This window comes from Pleurodeles waltl, chromosome 3_1, assembly GCF_031143425.1.
Source record: "Pleurodeles waltl isolate 20211129_DDA chromosome 3_1, aPleWal1.hap1.20221129, whole genome shotgun sequence".
NCBI lineage: Eukaryota > Metazoa > Chordata > Amphibia > Caudata > Salamandridae > Pleurodeles > Pleurodeles waltl.
Window position 1 is genome coordinate 705,734,613 of NC_090440.1, and position 20,306 is coordinate 705,754,918.

A 20,306-nucleotide genomic window follows, 5' to 3' on the forward strand; every position below is an offset into this window, starting at 1 on the left:
ATCCATTGCAGTGGGTTCGGACATCAAAATTTTAATATATTCCTTTTAGTGCACAATGCAATCGCCCCAGGTTTGAACCAGTTCACCCCCAGTCAGTTCCTTTCACCACCCAGCCATACTACCAAGAGGAGTATGTTCATTAAATAAAGATGACCAGGTCTTTACATTTTGCTTTGGAGAACGCAGCAAGGATGCTGGCAAAAACCAAATCCGGGGCCTGGGAGGCATCCACAGCTGTGTGGATGCCCTGTCTGCTGTAGTATTCCACCAGAGGAATGGTCATCGTATGGTAGGCCTTGAGGCGGGACTTAAGAGTCACCTCATTATCATCTGAGCGGCGAATTAATGGCTCCCCAGTGACCTGTGAAATAAGAGTAAAAAAAAAAATTAAAAAAAAAAAAAAAAAAAGGTAAGGTGCAGTATCAGCACATGCTCTGCAGAAACAGAAAAATAATCAATTCCTATGACATTTGATAAACGTACAGTCTGGAACAGGAACTGCTTGTACAACATGCAAGGTGGGGGTCTGTCACCACAACGCTGCATGACAGTGATGAAGTACAATTCCTCAAATGATTGAGTCTAAGGAATGATCTACCCTCTCACCACTGCTCAAATTTACTGAGGGAGTGACTACCCCTACAACTACATGGTACAGTGAAGGAACATAAAATAGGTCTCCTGTAGCCCTCCGTTTGGCACTTGCAGTGCTGTGTGTTCACATTCGTTGCATACTCCTGCCATCTGGGGTTGGGTTGCAGACATGACAAACTATTTAGTTTTTAATCATCTGTTTTTAGATCTTGTGACTCCTTACACTCATACAATGGAGAAAAACACTGACATGGAGTATTTGACTTGGTACATTGTGATCTATGTGGAGAGTAGTGAAACAAGCAATGAAGGTGCCCTGTGCAATGCAAGTAGTAATATTAAGTGGTGATATGATTCACTGCTTGGTTCAGGGGAGGCAGGTGGCACAGTTAGTCACAGGGTAAGTAATATTCTGTTTGTAGCATGTGTTGCTGAAATCAAACATGCTCTGCATAGACGACACAGCGGTGCCTCATACCAGTTGCCAGCGACCTGATTTAAAAAAAAGAAAAAAAAAAAAAAAAAAAAAAACATATTTGCAATGCAATCGGTCTTGTATTTGTGAGAGTTAGAGCTATTGGTGGTGCAAATGAAAATGTCTTTTACATATGCAAGTGCAGTGGGTGTATACCAGGTATTACAGTAATCCTTCCAGGCCTGTCATTGCAGCTCATGCTTTGGCCCTCATAACTTTTTGTCCACATAAGCTACCCACGCCAAATTTGCACCCCCAACATCCTAGGGATTTTACAGGTACCCACCCAGACTTTGTGGGTTCCCTTGATGGAGACGAAGAAATTAGCCAAAATACAGCGAAAATTTCATTTTTTTTTTTTTAAAGGAGAAAAAGGGCTGCAGAAGGCAGACTGCGGTTTTCCCCTGAAAAGGGCATTAACAATTTTTTTTTTTTGGGCCACATTTTGAGGTTTGCAAAGGATTCTGGGTTACAGAACCTGGTCAGAGCTCCACAAGTCACTCCATCTTGGATTCCCCTAGGTGTCTTTTTTTCAAAAATGCACAGGCTTGGTAGGTTTCCCTAGGTGATGGCTGCGCTAGAGGCCAAAATCTACAGCTAGGCACTTTGCAACAAACATGTGAGATTTCAATGTAAAAAATGTGACGTGTCCATTTTGCGTTTCCTGTCGCGAGCATTAGGCCTACCCACGCAAGTGAGGTACCATTTTTATCGGAAGACTTGGGGGAACACAGAATAGCAAAGCAAGTGTTATTGCCCCTTGTCTTTCTCTACATTTTCTCCTTTCAAATGTAGGACAGTGTGTGTGTTTAAAAATAAATAAATAATCTATTTGAGAAATGCCCTGTAATTCACATGCTAGTATGGGTACCCCGGAATTCAGAGATGTGCAAATAACCACTGCTTCTCATCACTATCTTGTGCCCATTTAGGAAATACAAAGGTTTTCTTGATACCTATTTTTCATTTTTTATATTTCAGCAAATTAATTGCTGTATACCCAGCATGGAATGAAAACCCATTGCAAGTTGCAGCTCATTTACTGGCTCTGGGTACCGAGGGTTCTAGATGAACCTACAAGCCCTATATATCCCTGCAATCAGAAGAGTCCAGCAGACGTAACAGTATATTGCTTTCAAAAATCTGACATCGCAGGAGAAAGTTACTGAGTAAAACATGGAGAAAAATGGCTCTTTTTTTCACCTCAATTTCAATATTTTTATATTTCCGCTGAAAACACAAAATAGTAAAAATGGGGTATGTCCCAGTAAAATGCCAAAATTGTGTTGAAAAATTGGGGTTTCTGATTCAATTCTGCCTGTTCCTGAAAGCTGGGAAGATGGTGATTTTAGCACCATAAACCCTTTGTTAATGCCCTTTTCAGGGGAAAACCGCAGTTTGCCTTCTGCAGCCCTTTTTCCCCTTTTTTTCCCCCCACTGAGAGAATATGTGGTTGACCGTAGACTGATACAATTTTCATTCGTGACAGACTGATTTTAGTCTGCAGAGGGATTCTGCTATCTTGTTTTGATTCCCTGGGACATGTACTGTTCGCAGTATTACTGCATGCTGCTTGGCCCAATCCCAGATCTCCTGTGCTTCCCTGGAGTGGCGAAGGGATCTTTCACCTCCCTGTTTGTTAATGTAATGCATTCTAATGGTGTTGTCTGTTCTTATTAGCACCTCTGAATTGGCTAACTTTGGAAGGAACATCTGCAAGGCCAGGTGAACTGCTTTTAGTTCTAGTAGATGGATGTGCAGTGTCCGAAGCAGTGGTGGCCATTTGACACCGATTTGCAGGTCCTGAAAGAGCGCTCCCCCACCGTCTAATGAGGCGTCTGTGGTGATAAGCCATGAGCTGGTCGATTTTGAAATCAGAGGCCAATGGAAAGATGATGCTTCTGAGACCACCACCCCAGAGCCTTGATGATGGCCAGAGTGATCTTGATGTGGTCTTCGAAGCTCCCTGTGGCTTGAACCCATTGCAGGCTGAGTTGTTCCTGGAGGGGGCACATTTTCAGTCTGCAGAATGGAACAAGAGGGATGCATGAAGACATCATCCCCAATAATGACTTCTAAAGGCATACTGAAATTGATTTTTTTCTTTGAACTGACTTCGCCAGAGAAACTAGTCTTTGTCGTCTTTCTACAGTGGGGCAGGCTATGCTGGATTGAGTGTTCAGGTTTGCCCCTATAAAAGTGATCGTACGTGATGGTTGAGGTTTGGACATCTCCCAATTTTATAATTATACAAAGCAGTTGAGTGAGGCAATGCAGTTTGTTGACATGTGTGCTGCCAACAAGGTGTTTGCTTTTATCAGCCAATCGTCTAAGTATGGGAATACTTGGTAATTTCTTCTCCTTAGGAAAGCCAATATAGGTGCTAGGCACTTTGTGAATATCCTGAGGGCTGATTTTAAGCCAAATGCAAGGACTCAAAACTGAAAATGTCTGCCGCTATCACGAATCTTAGGTACTGTCTGTGGATGTATGGAATGGGATGTGGAAATATGCATCCTTCAGGTCTAGGGTAGACCGATCTCAGTGGTTCAACCGGAGGACGACGTCCTGGAGATTTATCATGCGGGATGATTGCTTTTTTCAAATAGGTGTTTAACTCTCTCAGATTGAGGATCGGTCTCCAGTCTTTCCTTTTTCTTGTGAATGAGGAATAATCTGAAGTAAAATCCTTTCCCTCGATGCAACTGTGGCACCTTCTCTATTGCACCCTGGAGAAGCATTTTGTTGATCTCCAGCTTGAGTTGGTGCGGATACTTTGGAGAACTTGCGTGAAAGATTGGGAGGAGGTATTTGGACAGACTCCAGTGCGTGTTCAACTTTCACCAGTTGAAAGACCCACTGGTTTGCTATTACTGGAGAAATAAGGACATTTTCCCTTAGTTTGAGGCAGATGTTTGGGGGTAGCCAGAGCCTTGGATGTATCATAATCTGCAAGCATAGTCTTCTGCTTGACGAGCTGGTCGTCCTCTAGAGTTAGCCCGATTGTAAGCTCCTTGTGGAAGTTGCATCTGGGAATATTGCTGGTGAAATTGTTGAGATGTGGATGTGTACAATGGATATTTATACTGTTGATAGCCTCCCCTTTATGAAGACACCCCACGTCCTCTCGAGCCATGAAAGGAAGACTTCCGAAACTGCAGCGTTCCTAAAGATTTGGCAGTCGGTGTGTCAGATTTTACTGACTGCAGTGCTTCATCAATATGCTTCCCAAAGAGCGCCTGCTCATCAAAAGGAAGGTTTAGTATTTTATTTTGTACCTCCCCGTGAAATGATGTGGCCTTCAGCCAAACTGGTCTACTGAGGACAGCTGCCCCTGTAAGTTGACGAAATGCAGGGGTGGCTATGTCCATTGCACAGTCCATGATTTCTGCCGATGTGCGTTACCCTTCCTGCAATTTCTTCTTAGCCTTTGGTTTAGTGTCCTCTAGCAGTTGTTCAATGTACTGGGCGATGTCAGCACATAATTGTCTGTCATATCTCGCTAGAACTGCAAGGGAGTTAGCCGCTATTACAGTTAGACTGGACATTGAAGAGAATCTTTTGCCGATATTGTCCAATCTTCCTTCCTTATCCAGTAGTGAAGATATTTCTGTGGAGGGATTTTTTAACCTCCTCTGGGCTACTTGTGTTACCACCGAATCTGGATGAGGGTGACCAGTTAAGAATGCTGGGGCATCTTCAGGTGCTTTATATTTTGTGTCTAAACGTAGAAGCACTGCTGACTGTCGCTGGGTTTGGCATGGCCTTTAAACCTTCTTCCCATATGTAACGGACTGTTGGCATGGAGCATATGGACTCCTTAAAGTCATAGAGAAAGCAGTCAGTTTGCTTGGATGGCATGGGAAGTGCAAATCGTTTGGCAGCCCTTTCCATAAGATTATGGAATCCTCCAATGTCCTCTGGAGGCAAGACTACCTTTAAAGTTGAAGGTGGGGCTGGAATTATATATTCATCCCATTCTGATTGGCTGTCGAGGAGCTTGCATTCCTCTTGCTCTCCTTCAGATGTGTCTGTCTTGTGGAAGGGTCATATCAGGTGTGAGGACGTTGGTAGAGTTGTAGGCCTCTGATGCAGGGTGGCTATATGAGGAGGTGCAGATATTTGTGATGATACTGACTGAGGCGGTACTTCCTCTGTGGGTGGAAACCACCTTCTATAGTCTGCCAGCATGGTCTGCAAGTATGTTATCAATGCATTCAGCATGTAAAAGTCCCTCTCGATATGGTTGTTCCTGCACATAATACTGCTGGTCATATGCTTCACTATACTAGTTGTCGTCGTCATCATCATCATCTTGGTAGTTGACTTTTAATTGTGAGGGACTGTGTGTTCTTCCAAATGGACCCTCATCAGATTCGTCGTCCCCCTTAAAAAGGTGGGTTAGTATCAAAGGGGTTACCTTACTTGAAGTATAGTCCAGTGTAATTTTTGGAGTTTCCTGCCTTATGAGCATTTTTTCACTCAGACGGTGTAACAGGGGCACTTGTCGATGCTGCCTTCATCGTTGATTTCGATGATATATTATCAGTCGATGGCTTCGTGGCTGAGGCTACCATCGATGAGGTAGTCGATGACGACACCAAGGTAACCATCATGGATGATGTATTAGTACAAGTCTTCGTTGACATCTGTAGTTGATGGTGGATAACTCGTCGGTAGGGCTGTCCTTGGGATCGATTAAGCCATCGTCGATGGTGGAACAGACCTAGTCGTTACTGCTATCGACGAGCTTGTCCTCGACAATGGGGATTTTATATATGGTCTGTCGACTGGAGTAGCAGAGGAAGCCTTCTTAAAAGAGTGAGACTACTTGAGAGGAGTAGGAGGCACAGATGATGACTTTCTAGGCCCTTCTGAAGTGCTAGTATGCCACTTTTTGAGGAGGGTTTATGAGGAGGTGAAGAAGGGCTGTGGCATTTGTAAGACCCCAAGGTGGTCTTTTTGTAGGCCTTTCTTGGCTGCCCTGTGGAGGACCCTGACCGAGGAGACCTCGCTCTTTTTAGTGATCTTCTGGAAGAGGTAGAAGAGTCCAACCTCTCAGAATCAGAGACTGGATTCTCTCTTGATTTAAGTTTTTGCAGCATTAATAATAACAATCTATCTTCTCTATCCTTCAAGGTTTTGGAGAAAAGGTGTGACATACCTTACAATCCTTTGCAGAATGGTTCTGATAAAGGCAGTATATACAGTTATGGTAAGGGTCTTCAGAATGCAACCTTTTCTTACCACAGGTTTTACAGGATCTGAATAAAACCTCTGTCAGCAAAGGCGAAGGCATTGTCAGGTATAAGTCAAAATCAGTTGAGAAGAATTACATTCTTTGGGTATCCAAAAAAAAGTGAAAAGCAGAGCAGACCTCTGTGAAGACTCCCTAGCACGACCTGCAGGAGAAATTCGGAGGAACTGGAGCGTCTCTCAGGAAGGTTCTAAAGAGTGGTGTTGTCTGATTGGTGAACTCTTAAGTTTGGTCCCTTTTCTCAAAATGACTCCGAGTGCTAAACAGAGAGGCCTAGGGCCTCTAGGTTTAACCCTATGTTAGTACTACTTGATAAAAGGTACCGGGGACTCCTATATCAACGACAGGGAATGATTCAAGCATGTGAATCTATGAAAGTTCCAATACTGGAGTAAGTAAACTCCATCTTCTTAACTTGTGTTGGCTCTGGTGTGTGTGTGTGTGTCTCATATGTAGGATGACAACGCTCACGGATCTTCCCTTTGGCAGCATGTTTAGAGTTTCAACTCAGATGATGGCTTGTTAAGGCTCTGATCCAAGCAGGTATCAGTTGATGCCACAGCTTAATGTCCTTCACAAAATTCCTGAAGCAGAGGAGCGTCTCTATGGCTCAAGGTCTTGGAGCCGGAAGCCACGCCCAAAGAGCTTTCGATGGCCTGGTCTCCACCTTAGCTGAAGACTCCTCCAGGAGTGGTGCTCTGCCTCCTGATGAGCCAGGTTGAGGCCAATTACCAAAGTTTCAGCCTTCAAATTGGGTATAGGGGAGAGGTGGGGTGAAGGGTGGCAGTTCAAGGACTAGTAGCCCAAAGGGCAGTCTTTATCCTGGGTCTGTGGATTGACTGGGTCAACAAAGTCTTCCTCAAAGTCAGAGCCCTCCAACCTGGTAACCTTGTGTGTTTCTTTGAATTGACCTCCGGCCTAATGGGTCCTTGCCTTCTTAATCTGTCTCACTAGCCTTCTCTTTTAGTAACCGGTGCTGTGACACTCCCGTTTGGAGCACTGATATCCTTGGTGCTGAATATAGCTGGAATGTCAGAGGGATCCTGTTGCTGTGGTGAGCCCGCAGCAAACTTGTCAGTAGCAAAGAATCTTAGTTTTTTAAAGTCTGGCAGGAGGTTCAAGAGGACTTGTGCTCAACACAGGTTGCAACCTGTGTTGATTGGACAGCATGTACTTGGTTTTACACATTGGGCAAAACTGGTAGGAGAAAATGCCCCATTACCCTCCCAGAAAGTCAATTCTTTGAATTATTTGTGTTCAGCAAGTGAACTGCATTTTGGAACTCAAAGGAGTGATCCCCCAGGTGAACTGTGAAGCTTGTTTAGACGATTACCAGAAACTTGGAGCTGAAGGGAACAGAAAATCAGACAAATGTCCAGGAGGTCGAGCTGAATTAATCCAATGGTGGGAAAAAAAACAATTTAGGGTGAAGCACTTGTCCTGAGGCATTGTGGGCTAAGAAAGGGAGCATCAGACAGAAGACTTCCTTGAAAAAATTAACTTGTAATGTCCACAAACCGATTCTATATGACAGGAGCATGCAGAGCACAGAAACACATACTACAAACATTGTCCTCAACAATGCATTCATCCATAGACTGAGGAAGGACTTGCTCATGCAATAGTGCACAGGCCCACATGGTTTTTACAATACAGTAAGGTGTGTTGTAAAGAAGAGAGAACACCTACTACTCCACCTGCCCAGTAAAAGAACAGCTAATCCAACAATGTAGGTTTACAGTCTTACAACACTACATGAACTGGCCTTGCATCCTTTGGAAAGAGATTACGAAAAGTAGCTTGCCAGTAACACGGTTTCTGCAGGATGGATATCATCTGCAGATTTAGTTTGCCATGAACTTTATATTCCAGCATCTGGAGCACCTCAGATGTCGAAATACTTGAATATTTTTGTAGTACCAATAAGCAATCAGGGGCATGACAAGATGTCACTTCCATCCCCAGATTCCTATTTAGAGGATTTCCTTGGTGATGATAAAAGCTTGGTTGAAAAGCTGTGAAAATATGTCAATAATGGTAAAACTCTTCAGCAGATATGTAGTTTTCTTTCTGTAGCAACAAATCTTTGTGTTGAATAACTACAGTGAACCAACTCATTGCAGTACAGAAACAAGCATTTGCAATGCAACAGGTCCCTCATTTGCTTGAGTAAGAGCTACTGGCACTGTAAATTCATAACTGGACTTTTCTTGCCATTTAAATTGGTCAACCCTGCTGCAGAATTTGGACCCCTCTGCCACAAAAATATAGTGGGCCTGCATATATCAAATGCACTTCCATTTATCTTCTTCCTCTATCTGCAGAAAAAATTAAAATATTGCCATTATTTAATTTGTTTTATATTAATATTTTGGGGTCCACCCAAATCTAGTGTGGGACCGAGAGATAACCTAGATAGAAAGAGCATGTGTGGTGAGTTATGGCAAATATGTTTTGTAAAAGAAATGGTGTGCAAAGCATTATGGGGAGATAGAGTGCAGGGTATATTGTAGTGTCTTGACTGTAATGCTCAGAAGAGCCCCTGGATGACACTAATAAAAATAGCATTTGTAAGAAAAATGATCATGTAACCATATAGTCAGTCTCTAGAGGGCACAATGACATGAAAACAGAAAAGCAGCAAAGTAAAGCAGTGTAACCATATATGCAGCCCTAGAGGTTGTAGTGCCTTACATGTTTTGATGCCTAGCTGGCCTACTGCAATACTATTACAAAGAAGGCCCTTAAAATACAACTACTCCCAGCTGTAAAACAAAAGTTCCAGCCAAGCAAGAGCTTTAAAGGCCATTGAATGGTGGAAGGTTTCTATTTTGCCCCCGCCCCCCCCCCCAACATAGGGTGGGGACGCAGAGATGACCTAGACAGAGTGCGTGTTGTGCTGACATTTTGATGGTGGTCCTATTGTCCTAGGACCACCACAGGCTGAGTTATGGGCAAAACAGTTTTGAAAAAGAAATGCCTGCAAAGCATTATGGGTTGAGTCCCCCCTCCCCCGAGTGCAGTGAATACTGTAGTATCAGCTTTCCCGCTGTGCCAGGAGAGCTGCGTTGAGGATTTCAGTTTTTTTCTACTGCTGTAACTGCTCCACTTTGCATATTCGCAAATGCTAAACTAGTGGTAGCCATATAAAGCGCTCCTTAGAAAAGGTGTGCGCTAGATGAAACTTCACTTATGTAAAGTGAGCCTCCGACTGAGTTTGCGCTTTACGAACCTTCATATACTCATGTAAAGCACTTCTTTGAGTTCGCGCTCTGAACATTTTAAAAAAAAAAAACATGAAGAAAAAAAAAACAAAGCTATGCCCAAAAACAAGGAAGAGGAAGAGGAAGAAACAACATCCGGCCACACCGCGTGAATGGGCAAGGTAAAAGAAAAATAGTGCACCACACCAAGGTATTTCACCGGTCGTGCAATAATCCATGTAATAGGGTCAGGCTCCAAGGTGGCAACAAAGCAGCCTCAAGGCGGGACAAACGTAAAGCATTTCCCTATGAAATCAAGGGAATTCTGAAAGGCAGGCCCAGGAACAAATTAAAGTGATGGGGTGAGATGGGTGTGGTTAAAGCCCACAGAATAGATTACAACAGGTCGAAAAGAGCAGTGCTTGTGCACTGCTATGCTTGACCTAAAAAAATGGAAAGTTACTAAGAATCAGAAATCTTCATCTCAGGTAAGCGCCAAATTTGGCACTTGCTTTAAAGTGATTACGCTTGTAGAACATGTCACGATCTCACAATAGCATGCCAGCAACTTCTGCTAATGGTACCTGCCCCCAAGACGGATTGAAACCATGGTAAACATACTAAAACAAAAATAAAACGGCATCTGAGCCATAAGGCTTGAAAGGAAACTTGAAACAAAATATGCTTGCATAGGGCATTATTTTAGGAAAAAAAAAAAAAAGGATCACTGGCTAAACCTCCAGGTCTGAATAAAAGATCAGGGTCAAATATTCCATTGCCAGCTTGTAAAGCATGGTTAAAAAAAAAAAAAAAAAAAAAAAAAAAAGGGGGTAGAAAAGCAAACACTGCTTCAGCTGTGGCACTTACCTATGTGTTCCCAAGCAGCAGTTAATGCTACTGAAGGGGCCAACCCAGACTTGTGGAACTTTCTCATGTACCTCAAATTACTAGTTAATTTAACAATTGCTCGCCAATTTAACTGTGGCACTTGCCAACTTGAGCTGCAGAAAAATAAAACCGAGAAGCAGGGCACTCGCTCAGGTTTGCTGAAAAGATTAAGACTGTGGCTCACCTCCAGCATTATCAATTGTGTGCTGTGTGTACTATGTCACAGGAAGCGTAAGCGGCTACTTAAAGGCCAAAGCAACTGAGTGTCTGTACATGTTGCTATCCTAAAGTGTGCCTGATTGGATTCAGCAGCTGCTCGAAGCAACCCAGTTTCCAACGCCAGACCTACTCCAGAAAGGACAACAATGACTCAGAGGGTAACCCAATATACCTGCACTACTGTCCACACCACAGAAACCTTAGAATGAAAATGGGAGGGTGCAGAGTTGGATGTCTCGAGTATTGAGGCGTTGGTACAAACTAACCTCCCCAAGAGGCCTGTACTGCTCTGCATCACTACTACAGAACAATAAGTTACTTACCGTTGGTAACCCTCTTTTTAGTAAATACTCTAACCACAAATGAATTTGGTGAGGCGCCAGATTGGATCAGGAAAATTTAAAAGGCAGTTGGTGTGTGATTTTGCATTAATGTCAATTCACTCTGCACATGACAAAAGGGGCTGCATATAAGCACCATCTATGCACGCCAACATCAGTTTCTTTCATCGGGTTTCTTGCATGATTAGACACAGAGTACAATAGCAAACTGAATGAACCAATGTGCAGATTCCTACATTGGGATCCTTTTAGAGGTAAGAGACCATACCACAGAACGGGGAGGAGGGTGGTGTGAAACCTGTGGTTAGATAGAGAATACTCCAGAAAGAAAGCAACAAGGGTAAGTATACTTGTTCTTCTGATGGGCACTTCTAACCACAGATTTGTCACCATTTGAACAGATACCAAAGCAGTAATGTCCAAGGTGGTGGGTCTATGGAATAGCTTTGACCTTTGAATCATGTATCGAAACCAGAGGCACACTTCATGGGGATCTGTCAGTCCCTACAATGTTTAAACCCCTGTTGCTTTAGTGGGCATATTCCTTGCACTGGAAAATCTGGAGGAGAGTTTCTTCACAGAGTAAAGGAGCATAGCTCTGGATCTACGTCTGAAGGTGAGATTCAGTTTGCCACATCCAGATTGGAACAGCATCTGAATGGAGTTGCAAGTAGTCACCTAACAGTGCCCAGAAGCACTGCTTTGGAGTCTTACAGTCTAGAGCCAGAGAAAATTCACAAAGTGAAGAATCTGCAGTTAGAAGCATCAGAATGTCAAGCGCTGAAGGGGTTATGCTTGGCATACTTTGCAGAGCCAGGGTAGGAAAGGCCTCTAGAACTTAAGACAACTATCCCTAGCCCCCAAAGCTGTGATCTTGGTTAGACCCAAACAGGGTCTGACAAGTTGTGTGAAACACTGAAAGTTTAGTGCAGGTATCTGAAAGGGGAAATCAGTAAACAGGGGAGAGGGCAGGAATACACATATGCAGTCTCGGAGTGCTGAATGAAAAAAAAAAATGTAGTTCCCTTAATGCAAGCACAGGATGTATACAAGTCATTCAATCAAAAGAACTCCGAAGAAGATAAGCTCCAGGGGAGGGACAAACAGAAGGAAAGCCACTGAATGAGAAGCATGAATTGAGTACAAGGAAGCCAACCAATAATAAGCAATAGGCTGCCAAGAGCTATGTTTTTGGTGTAGTCCACAAGAAGTCTTTCAACAAAAGACAGCTGCAAGCTGATTGAAGGCGAGACCTAATAAATGGTGATGTATACAACTAAACTAACATTTACTCAGACCTAAACGAGGTTCCTTCCATTGACCATTTGTCCAACCTGGGACCTCGAAAATATTCCTATTATAATAATAATAAAACCTTCCCTAGGTCACAAGTATGCATAGGCCAGAATATCAAGTAATGAAACAGATTGCTTAATACAGCATGCAATTCTGTTTAATATTCTATAATGTTGCAGTTGGAGCATGTGTCCTTCCCATCAGAACACTGAAAAATGCACAGAGAAACCTAACAGACTTTAGTTGCACAAAAGACATTTCAAGCTACAATGAAAAACCTCAATTGTGCAGCACACTCTTATTACATTAAGGTTCACACTTCCTACAACACTGACAATCAGATAAGCCAGTTCCCATAGACACAAGTGTGCATTTGTTTTTGCTCTTAGCTGCAAACTCTACTGCTAAGCAAGCAGTAAGAAAGCCTTATGACTGATACTGTGCCAAACTGCAAAATCGTGATCCAATAATGACATTTTTCCACAAACTAAAAAATGCATTTAAACTAGTGCGTGAAAAGAAGCATCTCCACTTTGTGGAGCAATAAACTATTTCTAATGGGGATGAGTGTTTTAACTCGTCTATAGATTCAAAACAGACTTTCAACATTTTCATTGTTCAGAATTTTTTTTTAAAAATAAAGGGCCCGTGTGTGAAAGGGCCCAGACGTCCATTCACACACGGAAAGCGAGTCTATTTTGATATTCCCAACAGGAATAGATCTGTGTTCTTCAAGTGCAAAGATAGATACAGGTATCACAACAAATAGGCCAGGTGGTAAACAGAATTGTTTAGCCAAATCTATTAAACTCCTATACTGCCTTTTATTACCACTGAACACAAATTCATCTGATATTTCTTCTAAAATGAGAAGGTGATCCGAAACCCTCCTATCCTTCTCTCACCTGTAAGGGGTGTAAATAGTTAAAAAGGAGGAATATGTAGAGTAGGGACATGGAGGTCTACCAGGATTTCATTTGATAGGCTTAACTGGGAGGTCCTTTTCTAGCTGACATTCTGTGCGAGCAGTTTATTTTTCTACCTCTGTACGCTTAGGTCGGATAAGCCGATGAAGCTGCTGCCATTCAAAATGATACTGCCACGGACATCCTAGGTAAAAAAGCAGACTAAATGCTTCTAAGTAACACCAGCTGTTTGGTTAATGTATGAAAGTCCTGAACAGTCAGTCTCGGTTTCTAGAGAGGAGTCCAAGTGCCTACCATAAAGGATGTTTTCTTGCTTTAACCCGTTCTGTACCGCGGACGTAATCGTTACGTCCTGCGGCACAGTGCTGCTGTGCCGAGGACGTAACCATTACGTCCTCGGCACACAGCTCAGAGGGAGCACTCTCGCTCCCTCTGTGTGCTTCCCCCCCAAAGGCAGGGATGGAAGGGGAAGCCCTTCCACCTCTCCCCCCCCTCCCCCCCCCCCATAATGACGTCCACGTGCGATCACGCGCTGGCATCGTTACAGGGTGCCGGTCGCGCAGGAAGCCATTTGCTTCCTGTACGTGATCGGAGGAAGAGGGGAGTTTCTCTTCCCGGCGGGTGGGGGGTTTCAAAGAAAGAGGCACCGAGGGAAAGGAAAGGGTTTTCCTTTCCCCCAGTGTTTCTTTGAGCATTCCTGCTGCCCGATCGCATTGCGATCGGGCAGCAGGAATGCCCACTAGACGCCAGGGATTTTTATTTTTCTGTGTTTGTTGTGTGTCGGGGAGCGCCAAGGGTCGCGCCCTTTTTTCGGGGCAAGTGGTTTATGGCCATTTCTGGCCTATTTTAGGCTGGTCTGTCCCCAATGGGGGCAGAAACCACTGGAACGCCAGGGATGTTTCTATTTTTGTTTCTGTTGGGGGGGGGGGGGGGGGGGGGTGCCCCCTTGGGCAAGGGATGCCCCCCCAAGGGGGCATAGAACTGTTGGCCTTTTGAAGCCACTTAGGCACCAGGGATTGTGTTTGGTGGATGGGGGGCGGCCCCATGAGCAAGGGTCGCTCCTGTTTGGGGGGCATGTCTTTTAGGGCCATTACTGCCCCTCTTGGGGGCAGATCAGCCTATTATTTTTAGGCTGATCTGCCCCCATGGGGGGCAGAAACCACTTACATGTACCAAGGCCATTTCTGCACCCCTTGGGGACAGCTCGGCCTATTATTTTTAGGCTGATCTGACCCCAAGGGGGGCAGAAACCACTAGAACGCCAGGGATTTTTTTTTAATGTTTATTTTTGTGTGTGTGTGTGTGTGTGGGGGGGGGGGGGGGGGGGGGTATTGACCTGTTGGCCATTTCTGACACCCCTTGGGGGCAGATGCCACTTAGGCACCAGGGATAGTGTGTGTGTGTGTGTTTTTTTTTTTTGGGGGTGTCCCCTTGGGCAAGGGTCGCTCCCCATGGGGACACACTACTAAAGGTATTTTCTGCCCTCCTTGGGGCAGATAGGCCTATTGTTTAGTAGGCCCATCTGACCCTATGGCAGAATCCACTTAGGCACCAATTTCTAAATGTTTGATGGTGGGGTGTTTGTCAACTGATGAAGTATTTGCATTTGTGATAAAAAAATGTTTCCTCCTTTTTGTTCTAGTTCAAAGCTTTTGCTTTCTTTGCTGTGGCTCCTTGTGGTTTTGGCGGTTGTTGACCTGCGGTTTGCATAGTTCATGTTTTAGGTAAGTAAAAACAATTTACTCCAAAGGAGTATTGTTGCCATGCATGAATGACATGTTTGTAGGGGGTGTACTAAATGCAGGATTGTGTGTGAAATTGTCCTTAGATTTGTGCACAATGATATTTGTTTGGTCTTATTTCTAATTTGCTTTTCTTTCTTTTTAGTGGGATATCATTGGTGATTGCTGTGTCTGTGCAGAGTAGTTGCTGGTGATTCAAGCTTTTTCAGGCAAGTGAGCGGTATATTTTTTGAGTTTATAACTCTTACTAATAAAGCTACACTTTATTACTTATCTTACACAGTGCTGGTTGTTGGTGGTGCATTTGTCCAGTTAATTTTAGTAGGAAAGATTATGGCTAGCCGCAGGATGACCGCTCAGCAGGTGGTTGGTATGCTTTTTGAGTCATTGTCTGATCATGATTATGAGACGGACTCTGCATCTGAGGCAGAGGAGGAGGTGAGAGATTCTGGCAGTGATGTTTCTGTTGAGAGGAATCTTCGGATAAGGAAACCACACTCAGTGCAGATGAAGGGCCTGTTTTAGAGGAGGACACTGATGTGCAATTAGTGCAGCAACCTGTGGCTGAAAGGTTTCCCGTTATAAGACCTGATCTCTGGGTTGCCCCAATCATGGAGCAGCCAGGGTTGCCTGCCTTTACTGGTCTCCCGGGGTGTAGCGCCAATACAGAGAACTTTTTGCCTGTCAATTTCTTTAAGTTATTCATGGATGATGTGTTTTTGGAAGAGATTGTTGAGCAGACTAATTTGTGTGCGGAGCAGCATTTGAGGGACAACGCTGCTAGACTTAGGACACACTCTAGAGCTGCCCAGTGGATTCCCACAAATTTGGAGGAGATGAAAGTTTTTGGGTTTGACTTTTTTGATGGGGTTGATAAGGAAGCCGTCATTGGCTTCTTATTGGTCTACTAGTCCCTTGATGGCAACAGCTATATTTCCTGCGACCATGAGTCGTAATCGGTATTTGCTTCTTCTTAGGATGCTGCATTTTGTTGACAATGCATTAGCCTTGCCACGAGATCACCCCGATTCTGACCGTCTTTTTAAGATTAGGCCTGTCCTTGATCATTGTGTAGATCGGTTTTCAGAGGTCTATGTTCCAGGCAAAGAGATACGTGTGGACGAGTCTTTGGTCCTCTTCAAGGGTCGTTTGGTTTTTAGGCAGTACATTCCTAGCAAAAGGGCACGATATGGAATGAAATTGTATATGCTGTCTGAAAGTAGTACAGGATGTGTATAGTTTCCGTGTCTACACTGGTAGGGATTCCAATATTGGCCCCCCTGGTTGTCCTCCCACTTTTGGAGTTACTGAGAAAATTGTGTGGGATCTTGGTAGACGACTGTTCAACAAAGGTCACCATTTGTATGTAGATAACTTCTACACTGGAGTGCAGTTGTTCAAGGAATTGTTTAAAGTGGACACTGTTGCTTGTGGCACAATTCGTTGTAACCGGAAAGGCTATCCAAGGGAGCTTGTTTGTAAAAAAAACTTGAGGGGACAGAGCTGTGCCTTGCGGAATGATGAGCTGCTAGCTTTGAAATTTTTAGACAAGGGGGATGTCTACATGCTAAGTACCATCCATGATGAGAGTACTTCCCCGTGACTGTTTGGGGCCAGGTTGCTGAAGTGCACAAACCTGTGTGTATTTTAGATTATAATAAAGCACATGAGAGGTGTAGATAGAGTTGATCGGAGGTTGGAACCTTATACTGTTATTCTTAAGTCTTACATTTGGTATAAGAAGTTAGCAATTCACCTCTTCCACTTAGCAACCTTTAATGCTTTTATTGTGTTTAAGGATAGGTCTGCAGAGTCAAAGATGACATTTGTGAAATTTCAGGAGTCAGTGATGGAGAGCCTTATTGTGGTGGAACAGGCCAGAGTTCCTAAAGAAGCAGTGGTGGAGGATGTGGCTAGATTGAAAGATCGCCAGTTTGCTGAGCACATTCCTCCCACACCCAAAAAAAGACTTTCCAGCTAAGAAATGTAGAGTGTGTTTTCGAAGAGGTATCCGGAGGGAGACTCGAATGTACTGCCCAGATTGTCCTTCAAAGCCTGGGCTGTGTGTGGGTGGTTGTTTTAAGAATTACCACACCCAGAAGAATTACTGGGAACAATCATGAGTGTAAACTCATGTCTGTTTTGTATTTTCATGTGTTCAGTTTCATGGTTAGCATTTCTGTCATGTACTTAGTTAGAGCTTTTGTGTTTGTAGTTTTGTAATTATTTCTACTTAGTTAGGGGTTCCATTGTTTAAAACAATAAAATAAAAAAGAATTATGCCATTGTGTGTGGAGTGGGGCTTGGCTGAGGGTGTACATAGTGTACATATTGACTTGCTGTTGGCTACTGCAACACACTGCCAGCCAAACACCAGTCTACACACTGCCATCAGCTGGTGTGATTGTTGTATCAGGCATGTGGGCGTATTTAAGTGAAGGGCCCTTGAGTGGCGCGGTCTGTCGATGTGAGTGTTGTAATGTGCTGGGCCCGTGGCTGGCGGTGTGAATGGTCTTGTGCGTGTCATGTATGAAAGGTGTGTGAATGGACTGTAAAGCGGTTGGTGCCTTGTTGCGGCTTTACAGCTCACGAGCTGTGAGTCACTGGTTCAGTTTTTTGCCTTTCAGTTCTTAACAGTGCATTTCATTTTTGTGAAATCTCTTGTTAATAAAATTTGATCCACTGACCCATCACTCACCCTCGTGCCAAATCCAACCAGTATGTGTGGTAAAAATGACAAAACCTTCTCCGCTGTAATCATGCGTCGCAGTACACCTGTGACACGCTAGGTGCCTCGGGTGGGACCCAGATGATGAAGCATGCCACCAACTTGGTTGGTGGGTGAGGGGTCTTTTTCACATAACCTAAGTGCGTTTCTTTTCACAATTTTAGTGTTTGGCACATCACAGACGTATGTGGACACATCAAAATGATATATTACAAAACTACCTGTGTTTCGGGGGGAGGGGGCACCTATGTTTTTGGTCCTGGGTGCGGCCTGCATCTAGGGAAACCTACCAAACCCAAACATTTTTTTAAACTAGACACCCCAAGGAGTCCAGGGAGGTGTGGCTTGCATGGATCCCCCAACATTTTCTTACCCAGACTCCTCTGCAAACCTCAAAATTTGCTTAAAAAAGCATATTTTCCCGACTTTCTTTTGTACGATCACTGCTCCAGCACAAAATTCCTACTCCCCAGTGTTCCCCCTCAGTCTCCAAGTAAAATGACACCTCACTTATGTGGGTCCCCAAAGCAGAGTCAGCCTAAAGATGTATAAAAGAAGAATATGTCCTTATAAAATCTCTGTGCTATCCCCTCTATCTCTACAAGTTTTGGGCCTTATTCTGTTGCAGGCACCTGGCCCACCCACACAAGTGAGGTATCATTTTTACCAGGAGACTTGGGGGAACGCTGAGTGGAAGGAAATTTGTGGCTCCTCTCAGATTCCAGAACTTTCTGTCACCGAAATGACAGGAAAAAGTGTTTTTTTGGCCAAATTGAGGTTTGCAAAGGATTCTGGGTAACAGAACCTGGTCAGAGCCCCACAAGTCACACCATCTTGGATTCCCCTAGGTGTCTAGTTTTCAAAAATGCACAGGTTTGCTAGGTTTCCCCAGGTGCCGGCAGAGCTAGAGGCCAAAATCCACAGCTAGGCACTTTGTAAAAAAACAGCTCTTTTTTCTTTCTGAAAATGTGATGTGTCCACGTGGTGTTTTGGGGCATATCCTGTCGCGGGCGCTAGGCATACCCACGCAAGTGAGGTACCATTTTTATCGGGAGACTTGGGGGAACACAGAATAGCAAAACAAGTGTTATTGTCCCTGGTCTTTCTTTACATTTTTTCCTTCCAAATGTAAGACAGTGTGTAAAAAAGACGTCTATTTAAGAAATGCCCTGTAATTCACATGATAGTATGGGGACCTCAGAATTCAGAGATGTGCAAATAACCACTGCTTCTCAACACCTTATCTAGTGGCCATTTTGGAAATACAAAGGTTTTCTTGATACCAATTTTTCACTTTTTATATTTCAGCAAACGAACTGCTGTATACCCGGAATAGAATGAAAACCCATTGAAAGGTGCAGCTCATTTATTGGCTCTTGGTACCTAGTGTTCTTGATGAACCTACAAGCCCTACATATCACCGCAACCAGAAGAGTCCAGCAGACGCAACGGTATATTGCTTTCAAAAATCTGACATCGCAGGAAAAAGTTACAGAGTAAAACGTGGAGAAAAATTGCTGTTTTTTTCACCTCAATTTCAATATTGTTTTTTATTTCAGCTGTTATTTTTTGTAGGAAAATCTTGTAGGATCTACACAAATGACCCCCTGCTGAATTCAGAATTTTGTCTACTTTTCAGAAATGTTTAGCTTTCTGGGATCCAGCATTGGTTTCACACCCATTTCTGTCACTAACTGGAAAGAGGCTGAAAGCGCAAAAAATAGTAAAAATGGGGTAAGTCCCAGTAAAATGCCAAAATTGTGTTGAAAAAAATGGGGTTTTCGGATTCAAGTCTGCCTGTTCCTGAAAGCTGGTGGTTTTAGCACTGCAAACCCTTTGTTGATGCCATTTTCAGGAGAAAAAAACCACAAGCCTTCTTCTGCAGCCCTTTTTTTGCATTTTTTTTTTTTTTTAAATGATCTTTTTGCTGTATTTTGGCTAATTTCTTGGTCTCTTTCAGGGGAACCCACAAAGTCTGGGTACCTCTAGAATCCCTAGGATGTTGGAAAAAAGGACACAAATTTGGGGTGGGTAGCTTATGTGGAGAAAAAGTTATGAGGGCCTAAGCACGAACTGCCCCAAATAACCAAAAAAAGGCTCGGCACAGGAGGGGGAAAAAGGCCTGGCAGCGAAGGGGTTAACACAACAAAAACACAATGAGCAAGTCTACCCTTTGTCAGAAATACGGAATCCTTTGTTGTGCATGTTCAATTCCTATTTGAGATGATTATCCCAGATGATACATGTGGGTCATTAGTAGCAAAGTTGTATCTGTAACCAAAAAAAGGTTCTATCTATAGCAGATAGGTGTTTCGCCCCTTATATGGCTCGACAGCCTCTAGGTTTGTCAAGGCTTGGCTATTAAAATTCAAACGTATTCAGTATGATATCCAGAGCTTAATAGATTTAGAATTAGATTTTGACAGGTACAATTACAGTCATGTTTTTTTAAGTAATGTCTTTTTCCATCAGTTCATTGGGATAAATCCCAGTCAACAGGACGTCCAGTGTCCCACTACAAGAACATTTAGCATGACGAAAGTGGGTCCAAACCGGAAACAGTAACTTATCCCACCGCCAGCACTAAGGGTATTACGAAACAGGAAAAGTGTGTTGGACCAATGAACTCAACTTACC

The 20,306-nt window shown here is 43.6% G+C and overlaps 1 protein-coding gene across 2 annotated transcripts in view; it reads right to left on the bottom strand.

Annotated features, from left to right (window-relative positions):
- The window catches only part of AK2 (adenylate kinase 2), a 44,535-nt gene that overhangs the window by 2,550 nt on the left and 21,679 nt on the right, over window positions 1–20,306 (bottom strand). Inside the window, exon 6 of one of the 2 annotated variants that reach the window (XM_069223404.1) lies at window positions 166–361. In XM_069223404.1, coding sequence (XP_069079505.1) covers window positions 166–361 — 196 coding nt within the window. Of the gene's footprint in view, window positions 1–11; window positions 362–20,306 lie in introns of those variants that run through there. The other variant, XM_069223403.1, reaches the window with a different exon arrangement.